The sequence below is a fragment of the Dipodomys ordii genome, unplaced genomic scaffold (genome assembly GCF_000151885.1).
Source record: "Dipodomys ordii isolate 6190 unplaced genomic scaffold, Dord_2.0 Scaffold26, whole genome shotgun sequence".
NCBI lineage: Eukaryota > Metazoa > Chordata > Mammalia > Rodentia > Heteromyidae > Dipodomys > Dipodomys ordii.
The window spans coordinates 12,170,320-12,193,735 of NW_012267242.1; the positions used below are offsets into that span (position 1 = coordinate 12,170,320).

Consider the following 23,416-nt stretch of genomic DNA (forward strand, 5'->3'; position numbering starts at 1 on the left):
ATAAAAACACTAACAATATTCACACTAAAGTGATTCAACATGTAAACAACCCTAAGAAATTGTTCCCAAAGTCCACTTTGGTTTTTTTTTTTTGGTCGTGGGTCCTGAACTCTGGACCTGGGCACTGTCCCTCAGCTCTTCAGCTCAAGGATAGCGCTCTACACATGAACCACAGCACCACTTCCGGCCTTCTCTGCTTATGTGGTGCTGAGGAATCAAACTCAGGGCCTCATGCATGCAAGGCAAGCACTCTACCACTGAGCCACCTTCCCAGCCCCCCAAAGTCCACTTTAAAGGCCATAAACCACTAGCAAATTAATAGAAGGTTTTATAAATTAAGAAGCCAAAGACAAAGGGAAATATTTGCCTTTGGACTCTACATCCTAGGCTTTCAACCTAAAATAAGTTGTTTTCTTCTCTTTCAAAGATCACTAATTTCATATATAGACACACAAAAGTCTTTTAAGTTACCCCATGTGAAGAAAAGCATACCAAGATAAGAGTAAGAAGGCTTACCAGTTAATGTGAAGCTAAGCCTAGCTTTTCCACTAATTCCCATTAAGACTTAATCAAATCAATTAAAAAGATATGAAGAGGTAATCTTACCCAGCCAAAATGTTTTGCTGGGCTTTCCACAAAAGTCAGAAATTAATGAACAGTAAATAAGAAAATCCAGTTTGAGATAAGACATAACTATTTCTAATGGCACTGAAGACCTTGTCTAAATAAAGGCCTCCAGAAGTTCAATAGTCTTTAACTCCTCTACCAATCCCAGAACTGAGACTCTTACCTGAGTAGTGATGAATATTGGTTGTGAGGCCACAGGGGAGCTAGTCACATGATTTGCATTCTGCATAACCTGGACAGGCCTCAAAACTGGTTGAGTAACCATTGTTCCCAGGCCTGGTGCTGGATTCTGGGCCAAAATAAGTGGCTGTCCACCTTGCTGGACCAAAGGATTGCCAGCTAATAGATAAAAGGAAGAAGGAAAAGGGGAGGAAAAAAGGAATGTTAGAAATATTGCTAACTCCATACTTTAAGAAATATGGTCTTAGATAAGAACTGTTATCTGCCACTCCAAGTTTAACATTATCAAATACATCAAAAAGTTAGGCTTTATCTAAATCTAGAACTAACAGAAAACCAAACAGGTCAAGGTGGTTCACTAATATCTCACCCATGTATTAAGTAGGGATGAGTGATACTCAAAGCTAGTGTGTCCAATCTGAACAACTCAAGTCTTTAACAATTATGGGAAAAATCGTGAAACTGTACCTCACTGTTTCTTTATTTGTATTTCTTTAATGACTAATAATATTCTTTTTTTTTCTTTTCTTTTTTTTTTTTTGCCAGTCTTGGGGCTTGAACTCAGGTCATGGGTTCTGTTCCCGAGTCTCTGTGCTCAAGGCTAACGCTTTATCACTTGAGCCACAGTGTCATTTCCAACTTTTTCTGAGTGTAGTTTATTGAAGATAAGAGTCTCACAAACTTTTCTGCCTGGGCTGGCTTTGAACCTCGATTCTCAGATCTCAGCCTCCTGAGTAGCCAAGATTGCAGGCGTAAGCCACCAGTGCCTAGCCCCACATATTGTTTATAAATTTCTCCTCTCATTCTGAGGATTCTCTTTTCATTTTCTTAATTGTATTCTTTGCAGCATTAACAGATTTTTACTTTTCATAAAGTCTATATTCTAAAGTCTCTATTTGTCTATTTTTTGATTACTTATGGTTTCTAGTGTTATTTTTAAGCAACTATTGCCTACTGCATGATTTTAAAGATTTAGTTTGTGTTTTTTTCTAGAACTTTTGTAGTTTTAGTTCTGTTTTTGTTGTTGTAGTTTGTTCTTTAATACCAGTCCTGGGGTTGGAACTCAGGGCCTGAGCTTTTGTGCTCAAGGCCAGTACCCTAACTTTCTCTGTCTTTTTGTCAGTCATGGGGCTTGAACTCTGGGCCTGCGTGCTGTCCCTGAACTCTTCAGCTCAAGGCTAGCGCTCTACCATTTGAGCCACAGTGCCGCTTCTGGTTTTCTGGAGATTAATGGAGGTAAGAGAGTATCATGGACTTTCCTGTCCATGATCCTCAGATCTCAGCCTCCTGAGTAGCTAGGATTACAGGCATGAGACACTAGTGCCCAGCCCAGCACTCTATCTCTTGAGCCACAGCTCTACTTCCAGTTTTCCAGTGGTTAAGTGGAGGTTAGAGATAGAATCTCAGACTTTCTTGCCAGGACTGGCTTTGAACCATGATCCTCAGATATCAGTCTCCTGAGTAGCTAGTATTATATACATGAGCCACTAGCACCACTGTTCTTCAGGTCTTTAGTTCTTAAGGTCTGATCTACTTTGCTATGGCTTGGATAAGTGTCCCTTCAAAGGCCTATGTGCTAAAGGACCATGGTCATGGTCCTCAGTTCGGCAATACTGGGAAGTAGTGAAAACTTTAAAAAGGTGGGGCCTCATGAAATGTCTTCATGTTATTGAGGCATGTCCTCAAAGGGCACTGTGGAATCTTTTCTTCTGTTTTGGTTCCCAAACATGAGGTGGGTAGTTTTGCTCTAACACTTATTTCAATCATGAAGTGCTGCCACAGGTTCAAGCAAGTATAGACTGAAAACTTTAAAACTTCCTTTATGTTACCTAAGTTAATTATCAGAGGCATTTCTTACAGTGTCAGAAAACTGACTAACACATACTTAGGAAAAGCTAATTCTGCATATGAAGTGAGGTTATAGATATAACTTCATTCTTTTCCATGTGTAAGAAAGTATCCAGTTGTCCCAGTATCATTTATTTAAAAAAGAAAAATTTCCCATTGAACTGTCTTGGCACCCTTGTTGAAATTCAACTAATCATAAAATAGACACTCAGTTGTATTCCATTCTTCTACCTATTCTTAAATTAAGTACTGTTGTGATGGTAAGTTCTAAAATCATGAAGTCTGAGCCTTTAACTTCCTGAAATTTTTCTGTTTTTGCTATTCCTGACATTTTTTTTCTTTTTCTTTTTGTCGGTCATGGGGCTTGAACTCTGGGCCTGGGCACCGTCCCTGAGCTCTTGAAATCAAGGCTAGCACTCTACTACTTGAGCCACAACATCACTTCCAGTTTTCTGAGTGATTTATTGGAGATAAAAATCTCACAGACTTTCCTGCCCAGGCTTGCTTTGAACGGTGATCATCAGATCTCAGCCTCCTTAGTAGCTAGGATTACAGGCATGAGCCACCAGCGCCCAGCCCTGACATTTTCTTGTAATTTTCATAAATTTCTTGTCCTCCAAGTAAATAGATGTTTAAAAATCAACTGTCTGGGCTGGGAAGGTGGCTCAGTAGTAGAGTGCTTGCATCCCATGCATGAGGCCCTGGGTTCAATTCCTCAGCACCACATAAACAGAAAAAGCCCAACGTGGTGCTGTGGCTCAAGTGGTAGAGCATTAGCCTTGAGCCGAAGAGCTGAGGGACAGTGCCCAGGCTCAGAATTCAAGCCCCACGACCGACAAAAAAAGTCAATCTGTCCAACTAGCACAGTTATAGCGGAAAAAAAAAAAAAGTTATAGCCGACTACAGAATTAGGCATTGTGGTATCCTGAAATTTACTTATTTCCTATACATCTTATCTAACAAGTAGGATAGGATCTTGTCAGCTGTGGGGGCTTGAACTGAGGGCCTAGGCGCTGTCCCTGAGCTTTTTTGCTCAAAGCTAAGGATGCTCTACCACATTGAGCCACAGCCCACTTCTGGTTTTCTGGTGGTTAACTGGAGGTAAGAGTTTCATGGACAGTCTTGTTAGGCTGGCTTTGAACTGCGATCCTCAGATCTCAACCTTCTGAGTAGCTAGGATTATAGACAGAGCCACCAGGACCCAGGTTAGGATTACACATTCTTAATTTGACTGATTATCACCCTCCATGGAACAAGAGAGATTGTGGCATATAAGGCAAAATAGTGCCCCCAAGCAATTGTCACCTATTCTTTATAATTTTCATTTTTTTCTTTTTTTGGTCCGGTCGTGGGGCCTGAACTCTGGGCCTGGGCGCTGTCTCTCAGCTTTTCAGCTCAAGGCTAGCTCACTACCACTTGAGCCATAGCACCACTTTTTTTTTCCTGTTTATGTGGTGCTAAGGAATTGAACCCAGGGCTTCATGCATGCAAGGCAAGCGCTCTACCACTGAACCACCTTCCCAGCCCTTTCTTTATAATTTTCTTTACCTTAACATTTGATCCACATAAAATGTTACATAAATTTAACTTACACAGTACAGTGACAACCAGTCATTCTTAAATCTACCACTCATCTTAGAGGTGGACCCATTTAAATACTCAAGGTTTCACATTTGTTACGTGTTCTACCACTTGTACACTCATCTAAAACCATGCCTGGCTAATATATTAGCTTAACTTATTAATCTTTTTTTGTGTGTGGGTGGGGTAGTACTGGTAATTACACTCAGGGCCTTGTTTGCAAGGCAAGAGTTCTATCACTTAAGCCACATCACTTGTCTCTTTTTTGCATTTGTTTGTGTGTATGTGTTTTGTTTGTGCACATGCACCAGTATGGGGCTCGCACCCCAGGACCCCAGCTCAAGGCTGACACTCTATCACTGAGTTATACCTCCAGTTCCAGCTTTTGAGTGGTTAATTGGACATAAGTCTTGCTATCAGATCTATTGAGTAGTTAGAATTACAGGCATGAGCCACTAGCAATTGGCTCTGCATTGGCCATAGGTTTTTGCTTTGTTTGTACCAATCCTAGGACTTAAACTCAGAGCCTGGATGCTTACTTAAGCTGCAGCTAAGGAATAGTGCCTGCCTAGCCAGTAGAAGGTCCCAAATTCAATCTCCCTTAGTAGACATTGTCAAGTTGCCTCAATGAGGTTGTTCTAAATAAGTGACCCCAGTGAGTTTTTCCTTATATTGTTATGAACATTAGGTATTATCAGATTTTCAACTCTTTACGGTTACTTTTTTTTTTGGGGTCCGGTTGTGGGGCCTGAACTCTAGGCCTGGGTACTGTCCCTCAGCTTTTCAGCTCAAGGCTAGTGCTCTACCACTTGAGCCACAGAGCCACTTCCGGCTTTTTTCTTTTTGCTTATGTGGTGCTAAGGCATCGAACTCAGGGCCTCAGGCATGCAAGGTAAGCGCTCTACCACTGAGCCACCTTCCCAGCCCTACAGTTACTTTTAAATCCTTATAGTTCTTAATTTTGGGATATTGAAAGTATGATTAATATTTCATGGGAAATCCTTTCTTTTTGAAAATTTAATTAGTAGGAATTCTTGTGCGTATAAAAAGACATGGAGCCCTGCCGGATGCTAGTCACGCATATCTATAATCTTAGCTTCTTAGGATGCTGAGATCTGAGGTACAGAATTCAGAGCCAGCCTAGGCCGGTCAGCTCACGAGACTCTCATCTAGTCACCAAAAAGCTGGAGGTAGAGCGCCAACCCTAAAGCTAAAGACCCTTATAGCCCAAACCCTAATGAGTTCAAGCCTTAGTACCAACACACACACACACACATTCAAGCCTTAGTACCAACACACACACACATTCAAGCCTTAGTACCAACACACACACACACACACACACACACACACAGTAGAGTTGTGGCCCAAATGGTAGAGTGCCAGCCTTGAATGATAAAACTAAGAGACAGCTCCCAGGCTTTGAGGTCAAGCCCCAGTACCAGCACAAAAACAAATAAACAACAAAACCAATACTGAAATGCTCATAAGTTTTTCTCCTTTGCTATGCTATTATTATAATGTGGCAATATATAAGTAAACTGAAGGTTTAAAGAGAATCTGGGTTGTAAGAGAGAATTATCATTTTTTCATTTATTTTTCTTCTTCTTTTTTTGTTGTTTTTTATGCTTTTATTTTTTTCCATTTATTCATTCCAAAGCCTCATCCTCATATTTGAGTTAGCATTTTGAGAGGATCTGATGGTAAGTGTGGTATATTCCACCCCCCAAAATAGTTAAGACAATTAGACAATTTATCTATGTATAGAACTTTTTGACATATGCAAAAATACCTAAATGTGGTTACCAGTCTACACCTCTTATCTTTGTTATTAACATGGGTTAACATTTCTAAATACTAAAGGTTTCTAAGGTACAGAAAATTAATACATATATATTTTATATTATTCCATTTGGTCTATGCAGACACAGGAATCAGACAGGGTAATTTCAAAGAGTCAAGGAGACTTAAGAGATTCTTAGCATGTCATGAGATGCTCAGCTATCTCAGTATGGGTCTATGGAACACTTGGATCAAAGAAAAGTAGCTAACTGGTGCTGGTGGCCCACGCCTGTATTCCTAGCTACTCAGGAGGCTGAGATTTGAGGATCATGGTCCAAAGCCAGCCCAAGGGGCTGGGAAGGTGGCTCAGTGGTAGAGTGCTTGCCTTGCATGCATAAGGCCCTGGGTTCAATTCCTCAAAACCACATAAGCAGAAAAAGCCAGAAGTGGCACTGTGGCTCAAGTGGTAGAACGCTAGCCTTGAGCTGAAGAGCTGAGGGACAGCTCCCAGGACTAGAGTTCAGGCCCAAGGCTGACCAAAAAAAAAAAGCCAGCCCAGGCAGGAAAGTCGATAGGAAAGTCAGTGAGACTCTTTTCTCTTTTCTCCAATTAATCATCATAAAACCTGGTGCTGTGGCTCAAGAGATAGAGCACTTGCCTGAAGAGCTGAGGAACAGCGCCCAAGCCAAGTTCAAGCCCCACAACTGACCCCCCCCCCCGCCCGCCAAAAAATAAGTAGCTAAATTGGTTCCTAGGTTAAGAGAAACACAGGAAGCAATGTAATAACACTGGAAATACAAGCTTGAAATCTAGGTAACTTCTATCCACTTGAGTAACCTACTAACTATTTGACCTTAAGCAAATTATTTACACTTTCTAGGATTCAGTTTACACATCTGTGCAATACGAGAACTCCAAATAAGGGTTTTGGATCTTTTTCTTTTCTTTCTTTTTTGTTGGTGCTGGTCTTGGGACTTGAACTCAGGGCCTGAGCACTGTCCCTGAGCTCTTTTGCTCAATGCTAGCACTTTATCATTTGAGCCACAGCTCCACTTCCAGCTTTTTGGTGGTTAAAGATAAGAGTCTCCAGGACTTTCCTACCCAGGCTGTCTTTGAACCACGATCCTCAGATCTCAGCATCCTAAGAAGCTAAGATTATAGATGTAAGCCACTGCCATTGCTGTCTAGCAAGGTTCCCCATCTTTATATACACAAGATTTCCTACTAGTAGGTTTTCCAAAGTTTCATTTCCCATGAAATATTAATCATACTTCTAATATCCCAAAATTCAGAACCATAAAGATTTGAAAAAGTCTGATAATTTTTTTGTTGGTTGTGGGGCTTGAACTCAGGACCTGGGCACTGTCCCTGAGAGCTTTATGACTTTGAGCCACCATCACCACTTCCAGTTTTCTGGTGGGTTAATTGCTTTCAACAGCGATCCTCAGATCTCAGCCTCCTAAGGAGCTGGGATTACAGGGTGAACAACCAGCACCCAGCAGTTTTAATAGTTTAACTCAGCAACCTGTCTCTAAGATTTCACTTGCAGATAAGCTTATATAATAGGCAAAGACACACATCTGAGAACATTTATCACAGCACTGTTTTAATAGTGAAAAAATGGGACACTAAACAATGTCCCATAATAGGCGAATGCATATATAAATGATCCTTTCCAAAATTAAGAAAATCAGACATTATTATTCTAAAAGAAACAAACTTTTTTAGATGCCAACCCAGAAACAATATTGAGCAAATCAATGAAAATTGTGATAACCTCTGATTCAATGAGATGACTATTAGCAATGTAGTCTCAATTAAAGGATGTGAGAAAAAATTCCAACTGATATATTTATTGTAGCTCTTTAAAATAGCAATAAGGGCCTGTGCCAGTGGCTCAAGCCTGTAATCCTAGCTACTCAGGAGGCTGAGATCTGAGGCAGGAAAGTCCACGAGACTCTTATTTCCAATAAAACACCAGAAACCGGAAGTGGCACTGTGGCTCAAGTGGTAGACCACTTGTCTTGAGCTGAAGAGCTCAGGAACAGTGCCCAGGCCCAGAGTTCAAGCCCCATAACCGACAAAATAAATAAATAAATAAAATAGCAATGAGGAAGTGGTGCTGTGGCTCAAGTGGTAGAGCGCTATCCTTGAGCTGAAGAGCTGAGGGACAGTGCCCAAGCCCAGACTTCAAGCCCCATGACCAACCAAAAATAAAATAAAAATAAACAGCCAGGAACCAGTGGCTCACGCCTGTAATCTTAGCTACTCAGGAGGCTGAGATCTGAGGATCACGGTTCAAAGCCAGCCTGGACAGGAAAGTCTGGGAGACACTTATCTCCAATAAACCACCAAAAAACCCAGAAGTGGCACTGTGGCTCAAGTGGTAGAGCACTAGCCTTGAGCTGAATAGCCCAGAGTTCAAGCCCCAAGACTGACCAAATAAATATTTTAAATAAAACAGCAATAAATCCTTTTACAACCTATTACTAAACAAATAATGATAAATATAGTCAGTCACCAGAAATGAGAAGTTATTCATTATTCCTCAAGGGTAAAAAGTAGGTAAAGGGAATTTAGAGTCTGCATGATTTTTTTTGGGGGGGTGGGGTGGGGTGGGGTCTAGTACTGGAGATTGAGCTAAGGGCCTTGTACTTATGCCCAACCACTTGAGCCATGTTCCAGTCCTGTATGAACTATTTTCGTCAAAAGTAAATCACTATATACAGCAAATACATGTATATAAAAGTATATATATAAGCAGGGTACCAGTGGCTTATGCTTGTAATGCTAGCTCTCAGGAGGTTGAAATCTGAGGATCATGGCAGTTTGATGTGGTCTGTCTCCAATTAACTACCAAAGAACTGGAAATGGAGCTACTGCTCAAAGTGGTAGAGCTCTAACCTTGAGCACAAAAGCCCTGAGACAGTGATCAGGCTCTGACTTCAAGCCCCAGGTCCAAAAAAAAGTATATTCATGTTCAGGGAAGAATTACAAGTTACCTCCAAGTGGTAGGATCACAGTTAAATTTTTCGCTTTTAATTTTATTGCCTGATTTTTCTACAATGCACGCATTTTTCTGTAATAGAAGTTTTGGGGTTTTTTGTCAGTTGTGAGACTTGAACTCTGGGCCTGGCTGCTGTTCCTGAGCTCTTCAGCTCAAAGCAAGCACTCTACCACTTCTGCCACAGCGCCACTTCCAGTTTTCTGGTGATTTAATGGAGATATTCCTTCCCCGGCTGGCTTTGAACTGTAATTCTCAGATCTCAACCTCTTGAATAGCTAGGACTACAGGGATGAGCCACTGCTGCCCGACTTAGAAGTTTATTTAAAGCAAAAAAAATAATTAAAAATAAAGTCCCTGTAACAATGCAATAATTCTGTGAGAGTGCTTATTTTCATTATGAATATCGAAACAGAACTTGCCAGTAACTCATTTTTAGTAGTGAAAGCTATCAATAATGAAATAAAAACTAATACTATTTAGCCTCTCTAATCAATAAAAACACTACTCCTTCACCATTTCTTTCTAATGGACAATAATTCTACTTTCATACGCACAAACCAACACAAACTAAATTTGCCAGAGAAACTACAGATAAAAGCTGTCCTGGAAAAATTCTTACCAAACCAACAGGACTAGTCTAATTTAAAAACATACAAAGAAAACCAAAGAACCAACAACCCTAGGTCTCTACAATAGTTAGGAAAGTTGGGTTTACACTTTCTCTCCTAGAAAATCGGCAGCAGTAAAAATCTGCTGACCTCTGACTTAAAACACAAGCATCAACTCAGCACTACCTTACAAGGAACAGCACCACCGACAGGATTACCTTCATATTAGAGAACACATTACCAAAGTCATTCTCCAACTATTAAGACCACATCAATATCTAACCAAACAGATAAAGGTATCCCTAAGACCTTTTTTATTCTCTTGCCCTTTCTAACCCAGAAGATTTTCCCAATAATCTCACTTACCATTGTTGTTCGCAATTAGTGTGACAAGAGTCTTCTTTGTACTGTCGCTGTTCTGTGCCCCGCTGCTACTAACGGTGGTGGATGTAGAGAGGTGCCCAGCAACAGAAGCATGGGCAGCGATGGGCACTGGAGCCGAGACTGGCTGCTGGCTCACAGAAACTGTGGGGAAGGGGAGGCATAGTCACTTGGGAGATAGGGCAGATGACACTAAAGGATGCTGCTCTAATCTTCCCTTTTCATCATGTTTGTCTCTATAGCCAAAAAGCTTCCCGTTTCATTCATAAATCCAACTGTTCCTCTGATCTCTCCGCCTAGTAGTCCTTCTGTCCACCATTTAGACACAATACGTCTTCTTTGTCTCACTTTTTTTTTTTTAAATTAAATTAGCTCACTGACTCTACTGAACCAAGATCTGAATATCTGCCTACCTAACACTAGCCAATCTCTGGGTTTCAAAGGTTTACTACTGCCACTACTGGTATTCAAATAAAGCCACCTGTAAGACTCTACACCATCCTTTCACCCTAAATCAATGCCTTCTTCAGGTCTCATGGCAAAGATGATGAAAAATAAAGAGCAACAATTTAGGATGATAGAGAAAAAAAAAAGGAACTGCTACCTACTTTCTAAATTCAGGGCAATCTACAACTTGACCTTGCAGTATGACCTTTACAAAAGAGAAGTTAATAAGCCCCAACTTATACATTGTCCATGTCCACGAAGGCAAACACAAAGCAATTTCTACTCAATCACAAAGAAAACCAAGTTCAAGTAAAACAAACAAAGCAACCTGATTTTGACTGGGTATGTAAATCATTTCTGACACACACTACCACTTAACATTTGTGTTCATGCACCATTTAGTACGAGGATTGCTAGATGTTTGATAAACAGTCAATGTAACCTCTCAATGTTTTTAATGAATATTTTTTTCCCCTAACTTTATGGATAAGGAAACCAAGATACTCATATTACAGCATGGAAAAGAAGATAGCATCAATGCCATCATGAGGAACTCATGGATCCTTAAAGTCCTTCTCCACCTCACATTTCTCAACCAAAACATCATTCAAATTAATTTAAAAAACAATCTAATATCAAGAACTTTTGTTACCTGAAGTTTTATCCACTGAATTATAATCTTCAACTACAGAGTCCTCAATGACATCACTAATTTTCTGCCATGGCTCCAACTCCTCCTCCTCACATTCCATAAACAAGTCGGTGTCCGCCATGCTACAAGAAAAAAAAAAGATTAATAAGATATCAACCTAAGAACTGGAGAAACTTTTATTTTTACGATTTTCCTTAATCCTTCTTCATTTCCAAGAGATCAGAATTACAACTCCTATTCTTGAGTATTAAAATCTCTCTCAGCTGGGCACTGGTGGCTCATGCCTGTAGTCCTTGCTACTCAGGTAGCTGAGATCTGAGGACTGAGATTCAAAGCCAGTCCAGGCAAGAAAGTCTGTGAGACTGTTTTTTTTTTTTTTTTCAGTCGTGGGGCTTGAACTCTGGGCCTGGGCACTGTCCCTGCTCTCTTCAGCTCAAGCTCTACCACTTGAGCCACAGCACCACTTCCAGTTTTCTAGTGGTTTATTGGAGATAAGAGTCTCACGTACTTTCCTGCCTGGGCTGGCTTTGAACCGCGATCCTCAGATCTCAGCCTCTGAGTAGCTAGGATTACAGACATGAGCCACCAGCACTCAGCTATGTGCCACCGGCGCCCGGCTTGTGAGACTCTTTTTATCTCCAATTAGCCACCAGAAAACCGTGATGTGGCACAAAGTGGTAGAGCACTAGCCTTGAGCGAAAAAGCTCAGGGATAGCACCCAAGCCCTGAGTTCAAGCCCCACAACCAATTAAAAATAAATAAAATAAAATCTTTCTTATGGAAAGTTCATTAATAAGCAGGATTATAAAAAATTAAGGTTAAAGTCAGGGACAAAATAAGGGTTAGTGGTGTGATTGAGTCATTCAAGGGTAGAACTGTATCCAGTCTTTAAAATCATTATTTTGTTAATTATAAACCACTTTGCACTAATACTTGCCTTTGTGTGGGAGGGAAGGGGTGTCATGGGGCTTCAATTCAGGGACTGGGCACTGTTTCTGAGCTTTTTCACTCCAGGCTAGAGCTCTACCACTTTAAGCCACAGGGCCACTTCCGTTTTTCTAGTAGTTAATTGGAGATAGACTCATGGATTTCCTGTCCAGGTTGGCTTTGAACCTTGATCCTCAGATCTCAGCCTCCTGGGTAGCTAGGATTACAGGCATAAAACACCAGCACCCGTCTAATGCTTGTCTTCTAAAAATGACACGTTAGGACAAGGAATATAGCTCAGAGGTAGAGTGTTTGCCTACCATATGCAAGGCCCTGGGTCCAGTCAAAAAAATAATCAGTCAGACACTGGTGCCTCAGACCTGTAATCCTAACTATTCAAGAGGCTAACATCTGGGCTGGGAAGTTGGCTCAGTGGTAGAGTGCTTGCTTGCCTCGCACGCATGAGGCCCTGGGTTCGATTCCTCAGCACCGCATAAGCAGAAAAAAGCCCAAAGTGGCCCTGTGTCTCAAGTGGTAGGGCACTAGCCTTGAGCTGAAGAGCTGAGGGCCAGTGCCCAGGCCCAGAGTTCAATCCCCAGGAATGACCAAAACAAAAAGAAGAGGCTAACATCTGAGGATCACCGTTCAAAGCCAGCTCGGGCAGGAAAGTCTGTGAGACTCTTATCTCTAATAAACTACTCAGAAAAAGCTGGAAGTAGCACTGTGATTCAAGTGGTAGAGCACTAGCCTTTAGCACAAAAAAGCAGGGGGGACAGGCCCTGATTTCAAGCTCTATAACTGACAAAAAAAATATGAGGGAAGGGTTGACATTGTCCAAAAAGACACATACTCTTTACCTGACTTTGTAACTGTAACCTCTCTGTTTATGACCTTTGTAATAACCAATTTAAAAATTAAAAAATAATAATTGACAAGTTGGGTGGTGATGGCTTATGCCTATAATCCTAAGCTGAGATCTACGGATCATGGTTCAAAGCCAGCTGGACAGGAAAGTCTATGAGATTCTTTTTTTTTTTTTTATTGTGGGCTATGAGATTCTTATCTCCAATTAGCCAGCAAAAAGTTGGTGTGAAGTTGTGACTCAAGGGGTAAAGTGCCAGCCTTGAATGGAAAAAGCTAAGGGACAACACCCAGCCTTACATCAAGCCTCAGTACTGGCAAACCCAAAAATTAATTAAATTAATTAGCCAGGTACTACTAATGGCACACACTTGGAATACTAGCTACTCAGGAGGTTAAGATCCAGAGATCATGGTTTGAAGCCATAGAGTCAAGAAAGTCCTGTGAGACTCTTATCTCCAATCACCAAAAAGCCTAAAGTGGAACAGTGGCTAGCTTTGAGCACAAAAGCTCAGGGACAGTACCCAGGTCCTAAGTTCAAATCCCAGGACCAGCACAAAAACAAAAAATTAAATAAGATGTGTCACAGAATATTGCTTAGTAATTGAGACCTTTTTTTTATTCCTTTAAAGTTTACACCTAAAATAATTCACTTGCCATATTCTAGATTCAGTTCTACTATAATCTTTTTTTGTGTGTGTGAACATACTGTACAGAGGGGTTACAATTACATGGGCAGGATAATGCGTACATTTCTTACCAAGCATTGCAGCCTCCTCCTTTTGTTTACCCTTCACATCCCTTCCCAGCCTCCCCCCTCCCCCCCACAGTTCTACTATAATCTTGGACCTCCAGTCTAAGAAATTCTAGACGTTATTACATCATGACTTTAGAATCCACCTTCACCACTTCAGGTCTTTACTGTTTATGTGTTACTGAGGAATCAAACCCAGGGCCTCATGCATGCAAGGCAAGCATGAGCCACTGAGCCACCTTCCCAGCCCCTCTACCTTTAATTTAAAACCACTGCTTATAAAAAAAAAAAAAAAACAAAACCACTGCTTATGTTATATGTCCTTAAAAAAAAATACTAAAGCCTACTCTGGAGGTTCCTCAACAAACTAAACATAGAACTTCCCTATTATCCAGCGATACCATTCCTGGGCATCTACCCAGAATGCTGCAAGTCAGGATACCATAAAGACACATGCACATTCACTGCTGCACTATTCCCAATAGCCAAGTTATGGACACAGCCCAGATGCCCTACAATGAATGAGTGGATCAATTCAATGTGGTACATATATACAAACGGAATTTTACTCATTAATTAGAATAATATTATGTCATTTTCAGGAAAAAGAATGGCTCTAGAACTAACGCTGAGTGAGGTAAGCCAAGCTCAGAGAGACAAACAGTGCATTGTTTCCTCTTATATTTTGGCGGCTAGATCTAAAATATAACAGGCCATGATAACTTACACAGGACTCTAGGCAGTCATACACAGACTAAAGGAGGATACTCTTAGGGGAAGTACTCAAAGAACTCCTCTGAACTTTTTTTTTTTTTGTCAGTCATGGGGCCTGAACTCTGGGCCTGGGTGCTGTCCCTCAGCTCCTCAGTTCAAGGTGAGCGCTCTGAACATTTAAATACTATTTATTGCAGAGTGCTGCTAGCTCATGCCTGTAATCCTAGCTACTCAGGAGGCTGAGATCTAAGGATCGTGATTCAAAGCCAGCCTGGTCAGGAAAGTCCGTGAGACTCTTATCTCCAATAAACTACTCAAAAAAGCTGGAAGTGGCACTGTGGCTCAAGTGGTAGAGTGCTCACCTTGAGTGAAAGAAGCTTATACACAGTGCCTAGGCCTATAGTTCAAGCACCAGGGCTGCCAAAAATAAATAAATAAATTACTATTTATCAAAATTAATTCCAGGAAATGAAAACATGGGGGGGTGTTTTTTGCTTTTTTTTGTCTTTTTGGGGTGTCAAATAAGAATGCAGAAATGGAGGAGGAAGGATGAACAAATGTAGTCGTGAGGTTGGGGATTTCTCTCAGTGGAAGGGCACATGCTTGGCAAGTGCAAGGTCCTGAGTTTGGTCCTTAGCTCTGACAAAAAATTAAAAAAAAAAAAAGCAGTCATAGTATTCAGTATACACTGTATGGAAAATTAACTATGCAACTTGCGGGTAGAGATGGAAGGGAGATACAGAAAAAGGGAAGGTGTAACATTATGTGTGTACTTATTACTTGACTTATGAAATGGTAACCCCTCTGAACAATGCCTTAATAACAACAAAATTAGTTTAAAAAATAAAAAGTACATTGGGCATTGGTGGCTCATGTCTGTAATCCTAGCTACTCAGGAGGCTGAGATCTGAGGATCGAAGTTCAAAGCCAGTCCAGGCAGGAAAGTCCACAACTCTTATCTCCAATTAACCACCAGAAAACTGGAAGTGACGCTGTGGCTCAAAAGGTAGAGTATCTTGAGCTGAAGAGCTCAGGGACAGCTCCTAGGCCCAGAGACAGATCAAAAAAAAAAGTAAATCAAGTCTAAAACATCCCTCTGCTGTCCAATATTAGTTAACTAAGGGTCAGTTTGTCTTAGAATGAGAATGTTATTATGCTCAAACAAAACCTTAGTAATAATTTTTTCACCACATCCACAAGCCACAAACCAAACCAACATAACCATTCTGTTTAAGTAGTTAGGACTATAAAAAGGCAAGTAGTAATTTAGGCAATGCCCAATAGATGGTGCTGTTTCCTTTGAATTTTTAAAACATCCTTTAATGCCCCAGCTAGTTAGCTAAAACCAAGCTCCCAGTTTAGGAACCACAGCTCCAATGGGTGTTTACCTTGATTTTTAACTAATCACTAATCTTCTATTTTAATTATGACTGTCTTTCCAAACTAAAACCAAAACAGGAAAGGAGAAGATCAAGAGATTTCCTTAAAATTCTCTTATTTTCTTATTTTTTACACACACACACAAAATAGTTGCCAGAAACAACTACAGAAATTGTATTAAAGAGTAAAAGGAGCCGGGTGCCGGTGGCTCACACTTGTAATCCTAGCTACTCAGGAGGTGGAGATCAGCGGACTGGGGTTCAAAGCCAGACTGGGTAGGAAAGTTTCTAAGACTTATTTCCAAACAACCACCAGAAAACCGGAAGTGGCTCTGTGGCTCAAGTGGTAAAGCACTAGCCTTAAGCTGAAGAGCTCAGGGACAGCGCTCAGGCCCAGAATTCAAACCCCAGGACCACCACAACAACAAGAGTAAATGGAGGACTGGAAATATGGTTTAGTGGTACAGTGTTTGCCTAGCATACATGAGGCCCTGGGTTTGATTCCACAGAACCACATAAACAGAAAAAGCCAGAAGTGATACTGTGGCTCAAATGGTAGGGTGCTAGCCTTGAGCAAAAGGAGCTCAGGGACAGTACCCAGGTTCTGAGTTCAAGCCCCAGGACTGGCCAAAAAAAAAAAAAAAAAGAGTAAATGGGTCAGGCACTGGTGGCTCACATCTGTAATCCTAGTAACTCAGGAGGCTGAGATCTGAAGATTAAAGTTCAAAGCCAGCCCAGCAGGAAAGTCCATGAGACTCTTTTTTTTCTTTTGTCGGTCATGGGGCTTGAACTCTGGACTTGGGCACTGTCTCTGCGTTCTTCAGCTCAAGGCGAGCACTCTACCACTTGAGCCACAGCACCACTTCCTGTTTTCTAGTGGTTTATTGGAGATCAGAGTCTCAAGGACTTTTGTGCCCAGGGTGGCTCTGAACTGTGATCCTCAGATCTCAGCCTCCTGAGTAGCTAGGATCACAGGCATGAGCCACCAATGCCTGGCTCCGTAAGATTCTTATCTCCAATAAACACCAAAAGAAGTAAAGCTGTGTGTGGCTCAAGTAGCTGAGCCCTAGCCTTGAGCAAAAGAGGTCAGGGATAGCACCTAGGCCCCAAGTTGAAAGAAAAGGAGAAAGGGAGAGAGAGAGAAGGGGAGGAGTGAGAGTGTAAACCAAGCTTATGTCTATAATTCTAGCTACTTAGGAGACTAGGACCCGAGAATCCAATTCAAAGGTCAGCTGTGGATCAAGTGGTGAAAGTGCTAGCCTTGAGCAAAAAAAGCTCAGGGACAGTGTTCAGGTCCTGAGTTCAAGCCTCAGGATTGGCACAAGAAAGGAAGAGAGAGAGAGAGAGAGAGAGAGGGAGAGGGAGAGAGAGAGAGAGACAGACAGAGACAGGGAAGTAGAACTGTGGCTCAAAATAGTAAAGCAGAGCTCAGGGACAGCACAATGCCCAGGCTCTGAGTTCAAGCCCCATGACTGGAAAACAAAACTAAAACTAAAATAGGGGCTGGGAAAGTGGCTCAGTGGTAGAGTGCTTGCCTCATATGCATGAGGCCCTGGGTTCAATTCCTCAGCATCACATAAACAGAAAAACCTGGAAGTGGAGCTATGGCTCAAATAATAGAGCACTAGCTTTGAGCTGAAGAGCCGAGGGCCAGTGCCCAGGCCCAGAGTTCAAGCTCCACGACCGACAAAAGAAGAGAACAGCTAACACTAAGCAAAAGGAAAGAAATGAACATACCATTTGACGTGGAAAAAATAGCTGTATTGTCAAACCTCATAGAATTCACAAACTTTATAGACCACAATAATTAAAATTTGCCTCATGAAGGTTAGAGTGTGTTTGTGACTTCATCACTATCTCACAATACTGTGAAATTTGTGAAATTTATGTAATTACTTAATCACAATAAAAAATTCTTTAAAAAAATAAAAAAAGGGCTGGGAAGGTGGCTCAGTGGTAGAGCGTTTGCCTTGCATGCCCGACGCCCTGGGTTCGATTCCTTAGCACCACATTAAAAAAAAGAAAAAAGCCAGAAGTGGCGCTGTGGCTCCAGTGGTAGAGCGCTGGCCTTGAGCTGAAGAGCTGGGGGACAGTCCCCAGACCCAGAGTTCAGGCCCCATGAGCAGACCAAAAAAATAAATAAATAAAATAACACCTCTCAGAAACATTGGGCATGTAACAGAAAGTAATCAATGGCAGTCAATCTGATTAAAGTATAATATATACAACCCGTTAATATGTGAAATACTATGGTAAAACACCTTTAAACAAATAACATACACTTAAAAATTAATGACAAAATGTAAAACAGATGGGGCCATGGGCACTAGTGGAAGGCAGAACGTGAAGGAAGAGGGTGATTATGGTTGAAATACTTTATGTATACTGTGAAAAAGGATCAGAGACACTTACTTACATTGTTTTGGGAAGGGGAAAGGATGAGCAAGTATGACGGAGGGGACCAGTTGCATCAAGCTACATGATAAGAATATCTGGACATGTCAAAAAAAACGCCCCTTGAAAAACTGATGCTTAAAAAAAAAAAAAAAAAAAGCAAGTGTAGCTCAAGTGATAGAGCACCAGTCTTGAGCCAAAAGCCAAATGAGAGCGTAAGACCCAATTTCAGGGGCTGGGAAAGTGGCTCAGTGGGAGAGTGCTTGCCTTGCAATGCATGAAGTCCTGGGTTTGATTCCTCAGCACCACATAAGCAGAAAAAGCTGGAAGTGGGGCTGAGGCTCAAGTGGTGGTAGAGCGCTAGCCCTGAGCTGAAGAGCTGAGGGACAGCGCCCAGGCCCAGAGTTCAGGCCCCATGACCAGCCCAAAAAAAAAAAAAAGGCCAACCACTGGTGGTTCATGCCTGTAATTCTAGCTACTTATGAGGCTGAGATCTAAGGACTGTGGTCCAAAGCCAGCCCAGGCAGAAAAGTCTGTGTGTGTCATCTACAAATAACCAACGGAAAAGCTAGATGTGGAGATGGCTCAAGTAGTAGAGGACTGGCCTTGAATGAAAAAAGACAAGAGAGAGTGCAAGGTCCTGAGTCTAGGCCCCGTAAGGTGTCCCACCCCCTTGCCACCCCTGCCCCCGACTCAGGACCAAAGAAAGACATTGAGACCAAGTATTTTAAACACTTACTCCTCAATTCTGACCTAGATTACTACTGTCCAGAATGTGCTTGATTTCTCTCATGCCAGCATCTATACAGCTTGGAGTCAAAGGGCAGCCAAGGGAACTATCAACCTAAATACTTACAAATTTTAAAAGTAGAAAGTAAAAATTTAGCATCCTTCTTGTAGCTTTCCAGATATTAAAGACTCAAATTTTTCAGGAACATGACAATACACTGTGTTTAATATTTCTACCAAGCCGCTCCAGAAAGACATTTATTCTCAAGAGTTATCCATAGCATATATTTAAAGAGAAAACTGAGTTGGTAATTATCCAATAACCCAAATGTTAAGTCATGAGCTATTTGGTGTGGCTTCTTCTGTAAAAACAAAAACAGAAGACCCTCCCCCAAATCTTCACAATATTACTTACAATAATGTTTACTATCTGATTCAAACCAAGCATTTAAATTTAACTTAAAGGTTTACAAGAAATACAACAACAGAGGGAAAAAAACCCGAGTACTACTACAAAGAAATGAGATAAATCCAAAGGGGGAACATTCTATTTTTTAAAAAAGCAGATAAATGCAATATTCTATAAAATAACCAAAAATGATCCCTTAAAAACTGTCAATGTCCAGCAAGGTGCTAGTGGCTCATGACTCTAATCCTAGCCACTAAGAAGTCTCATAGACTTTCCTGCTCAGGCTAGCCTCAAATCACAATCCTCACATCTCAACCTCCTGAGCAGCTAGGCTCCACAGGTGCCTGGCTATGCAAAAACTTTTTAATACAATCCTATTTGTCAATTCTTGCTATTATTTCCTGAACTACTGGAATCCTCTTCAGAAAGACATTACTTATGATTGTATCTTGAATTGTTTTCCTCAGAGATAGCAGAATTTCAGGATTTTTTTCTTCTGTTTCTGGGAAGAATGAAACTGGAATTTTGAGGATTTCACTGATTCTGAAGATTGCTTTTAGTAATATATTTTCTTAGCTGTTTTTTTTTTTTTTTTTTGCCAGTCTAGGGGCTTGAACTCAGGTCCTGGGTGCTGTCCCTAAGCTTCTTTTGCTCAAGGATAGCACTCTACCACTTGAGCCATAGCGCCACTTCTGGCTTTTTGTGTATATGTGGTATTGAGGAATCAAATCCAGGGCTTCATGCATGCTAGGCAAGCACTCTACCACTAAGCCACCTTCCCAACCTTGCATGTTCTATTTTGCCATTATCTTTTTTTTTGTGTGTGTGTGTGTGTGTGTGTGTGTCCGGTCGTGGGGCCTGAACTCTGGCCCTGGGCGCTGTCCCTCAGCTCTTCAGCTCAAGGCTAGCACTCTACCACTTGAGCTACAGCACCACTTCCGGCTTTTTTCTTATGTGGTGCTGAGGAATTGAACCCAGGGCCTCAGGCATGCAAGGCAAGCACTCTACCACTGAGCCAACTTCCCAGCCCTACCATTATCTTTTCGACATTTACTAATTTAGCTGACAGCCTTGTTGGCTAAATTTTCTGTTAAATTTTTCTATTCTAGGAGTAATAGTCATGTAGCTTATTTTTTAAGGTAGGCTTTGCTTTGAGACAGGGTTTGAGGCCAGCTATGTTTTGTTTTTGTACTGAAGATTGAACCCAGAGTATTCTAGGAAAAAGGCGAACACTTGAACCAAGCTCCTGTCCTTTTGTTTGCATTTTGTTTCTGCACTAACTTTGTCCTTAGCCCAGGCTATCTTTACCTCTTAGTGGCTGGGATTTACAAGTATGTCACCATACTTGGCCTCCAAATAGTTCTTAAAAGATTAAAAAAAAATAATAATAATAGTAAAGAAAGATTCTATAGGAAACCAAGGAGAGATTGTGAGATGAACACCAACTTTTCCCATTAATCCATTATTGACATCTTGGTAATCTAGTTGCTTTCTGTACTTTACAGTAGTAATTATACTGGTAACAACATTCTGTGCACTCAGAAGACTTTACTTAACACTATGGCTCACAAAGGAAAATATCCATAGTCATCTGTCTTTCGCACTCACCATCCTATTCACCAGGTGGGAATACAAGATGAAATACTCTTTAGGAGTAAGGGGTTATATCTTTTTTTATTTTTATTTTTTTTTGTTGGTTGTGGGGCTTGAACTCTGGGCTTGGGCACTGTCCCTGCGCTCTGCAGCTCAAGGTGAGTGCTCTACCGCTTGAGCCACAGCACCACTTCCAGTTTTCTAGTGGTTTACTGGAGATAAGATTATCACGGCCTTGGGCTGGGAAGGCGGCTCAGTGGCTCTTGCCTTGCATGCAAGAGGCCCTGGGTTTGATTCCTCAGCACCATATAAGCAGAAAAAGTCGGAAGTGGCTCTGTGGCTCAAGTGATAGAGCGCTAGCCTTGAGCTGAAGAGCTGAGGGACAGTGCCCAGGCCCAGAGTTCAGGCCCATGACTGACAAAAAAAAAAAAAGATTATCATGACCTTTCCTGCCAGGACTGGCATTGAACCTCGATCCTCAGATCTCAGCCTCCTGAGTAGCTAGGATTACAGGCGTGAGCCACCGGCGCCTGGCGTAAGGGGTTATATCTTAAGTGCTGGCAAGTATGTAATTATACTATAACCAGTTAATTGGCAAAAGTCTGCACAATTGAAAACATACGATATTAACAGATCCTTTACAAATTACTATTTAAAAGCAACAAATACCTGCAGCTATACCTGCCTATTACTGAGGTATTTATTCGGCAACAAATATTTATCCATCTTCATCTTAAAAAATTAGGAAAATACCATGATTCTTCATATATACTTACTTCTTTGAAGCTTTGAATTACCTTATTTACTTATTTGATAATACAGAGATTTGAACTCAGGGCCTTATGTTTGCTAGACCCACATCTCCATCCCTGTAGTACTTCAATTAGTTTTACGTGCTGTAATAAAAATTCCAGGAATGAAGAATTGAGCCTATCATTTTTAATTCTCTGCTAGTACAAATCTGTCCATAAATCAAAATGAAAAGATCATTTGGAACAGGGCAAAAAAATTAATCTTTTTAAATTTCTGAATCAGGTTCTTGTTACAATGCCAGGCTGGTCTTGAACTTGTAGGCTCAAGCAACTTAAGTAACCAAGACTACAGACCTATACAAAATCTTAAGAATACCATTCTAACTCCAGGGTTTAAAATTAAGTAATGATAATCCTCAAAACATAAAAACAAAACCAAAAACTTAGTACTTATGTTTCCATAAGCAACCAGAATGTAGCCCATTTTGTCCTTCATAGTACCTAACTGTATAGTATGAAACCTTACAGTATAATCCCTTATATATATTAATTGTAAGTTTTCAAAAACTCCTAATGTTAACAAACTAAAAATATGTTCAACTCATGGTAGTATCAAGAAGTATTCAATGTTATATGTTCTTCACTAAAGAAAATAAAAATAAGTCCTCTTGTTTTAAAAGTATTAGGAGTCCCTTTTTAATCTTCCATGGAAAGCTTTCTTCTCTGAGTTACCCTCCCCCCCCCTTTTTTTTTTGGCCAATCTTGGGGTTTGAATTCAGGGCCTGGGCACTGTCCCTGAACTTCTTTTGCTCAAGGCTAGCACTCTACCAGTTGAGCCACAGCACCACTTCCGGCTTTTTCTATTATGTAGTACTGAAAAATCAAACCCAGGGATGGAAGGCAAGCACTCTACCACTAAGCCACATTCCCAGTCCAACAGTTCCCATTTCTATCCCTGTAGTTTAACTGGCTCTGTTTGTCTCTGTACCCACCCCCCATTAGCTATATATAAAATTAGTGTTTTTTGTTGTTTTTTTTAGTTTTCTTTTGGCCAGTCCTGGGGATTGAACTCAGGACCTTGGGCACTGTCCCTGTGCTCTTTCTGCTCAAGGCTAGCTCCTAAGCCACAGAGCCAATTCCAGCTTTTTCTATGTATGTGGTACTGAGGAATCAAACCCAGGGCTTCATGCATATTAGGTAATTACTCTATCACTAAGCCACATGCCCAGCCCAAAATTAGCTTTATAGATATGGCTTATTAACACAAGCTAGAATACCAATGGCTCAAAGTTAGTCTATTGATATGACACATTAACCCAAATCAGTAATTCCCCTTTCAACAAAAGCTAAAAACCTAAACTGGGAAAGACTGAAATATTATCCAGACATGTTCACATTGTGACATGTTAGGCACTGTTATACACTTTACATTCATTGTATCAATAAATTCTCCCAACAATTATATATTCAGTTACTACTTTTTACAGATGAGGTTAAAACAGAGATTTAGAGAATCCATGTAAATTCACTAAGGCAGATTATTGCTGGGATTAAAACCAAACTTGTTTTCACTCAACTCTTTCCAACATCATTCTTCAATTAACCAAATATAATTTTTTTTTTTTTGGTCCAGACATGGGGCCTGAACTCTGGGCCTGAGCGCTGTCCCTCAGCTCTTCAGCTCAAGGCTAGCACTCTACCACTTGAGTCACAGCACCACTTCTGGCTTTTTTCTTTTTGCTTATGTGGTGCTGAGGAATCGAACCCAGGGCCTCAGGCATGCAAGGCAAG

General features: G+C 41.0%; 1 protein-coding gene across 3 annotated transcripts in view; it reads right to left on the reverse strand.

The window, feature by feature from the left end:
• Pogz (pogo transposable element with ZNF domain) overlaps positions 1 to 23,416 on the reverse strand; it is a 60,912-nt gene that overhangs the window by 34,263 nt on the left and 3,233 nt on the right. For 2 of the 3 annotated variants that reach the window (XM_013015272.1, XM_013015274.1), the window contains exons 2-4: positions 11,114 to 11,235; positions 10,000 to 10,158; positions 791 to 966 (exon numbers count right to left, since the gene is read on the reverse strand). In XM_013015272.1, coding sequence (XP_012870726.1) covers positions 791 to 966; positions 10,000 to 10,158; positions 11,114 to 11,234 — 456 coding nt within the window. In that variant the 5' untranslated portion in view covers position 11,235. The remainder of the gene's footprint in view (positions 1 to 790; positions 967 to 9,999; positions 10,159 to 11,113; positions 11,236 to 23,416) is intronic. The other variant, XM_013015273.1, reaches the window with a different exon arrangement.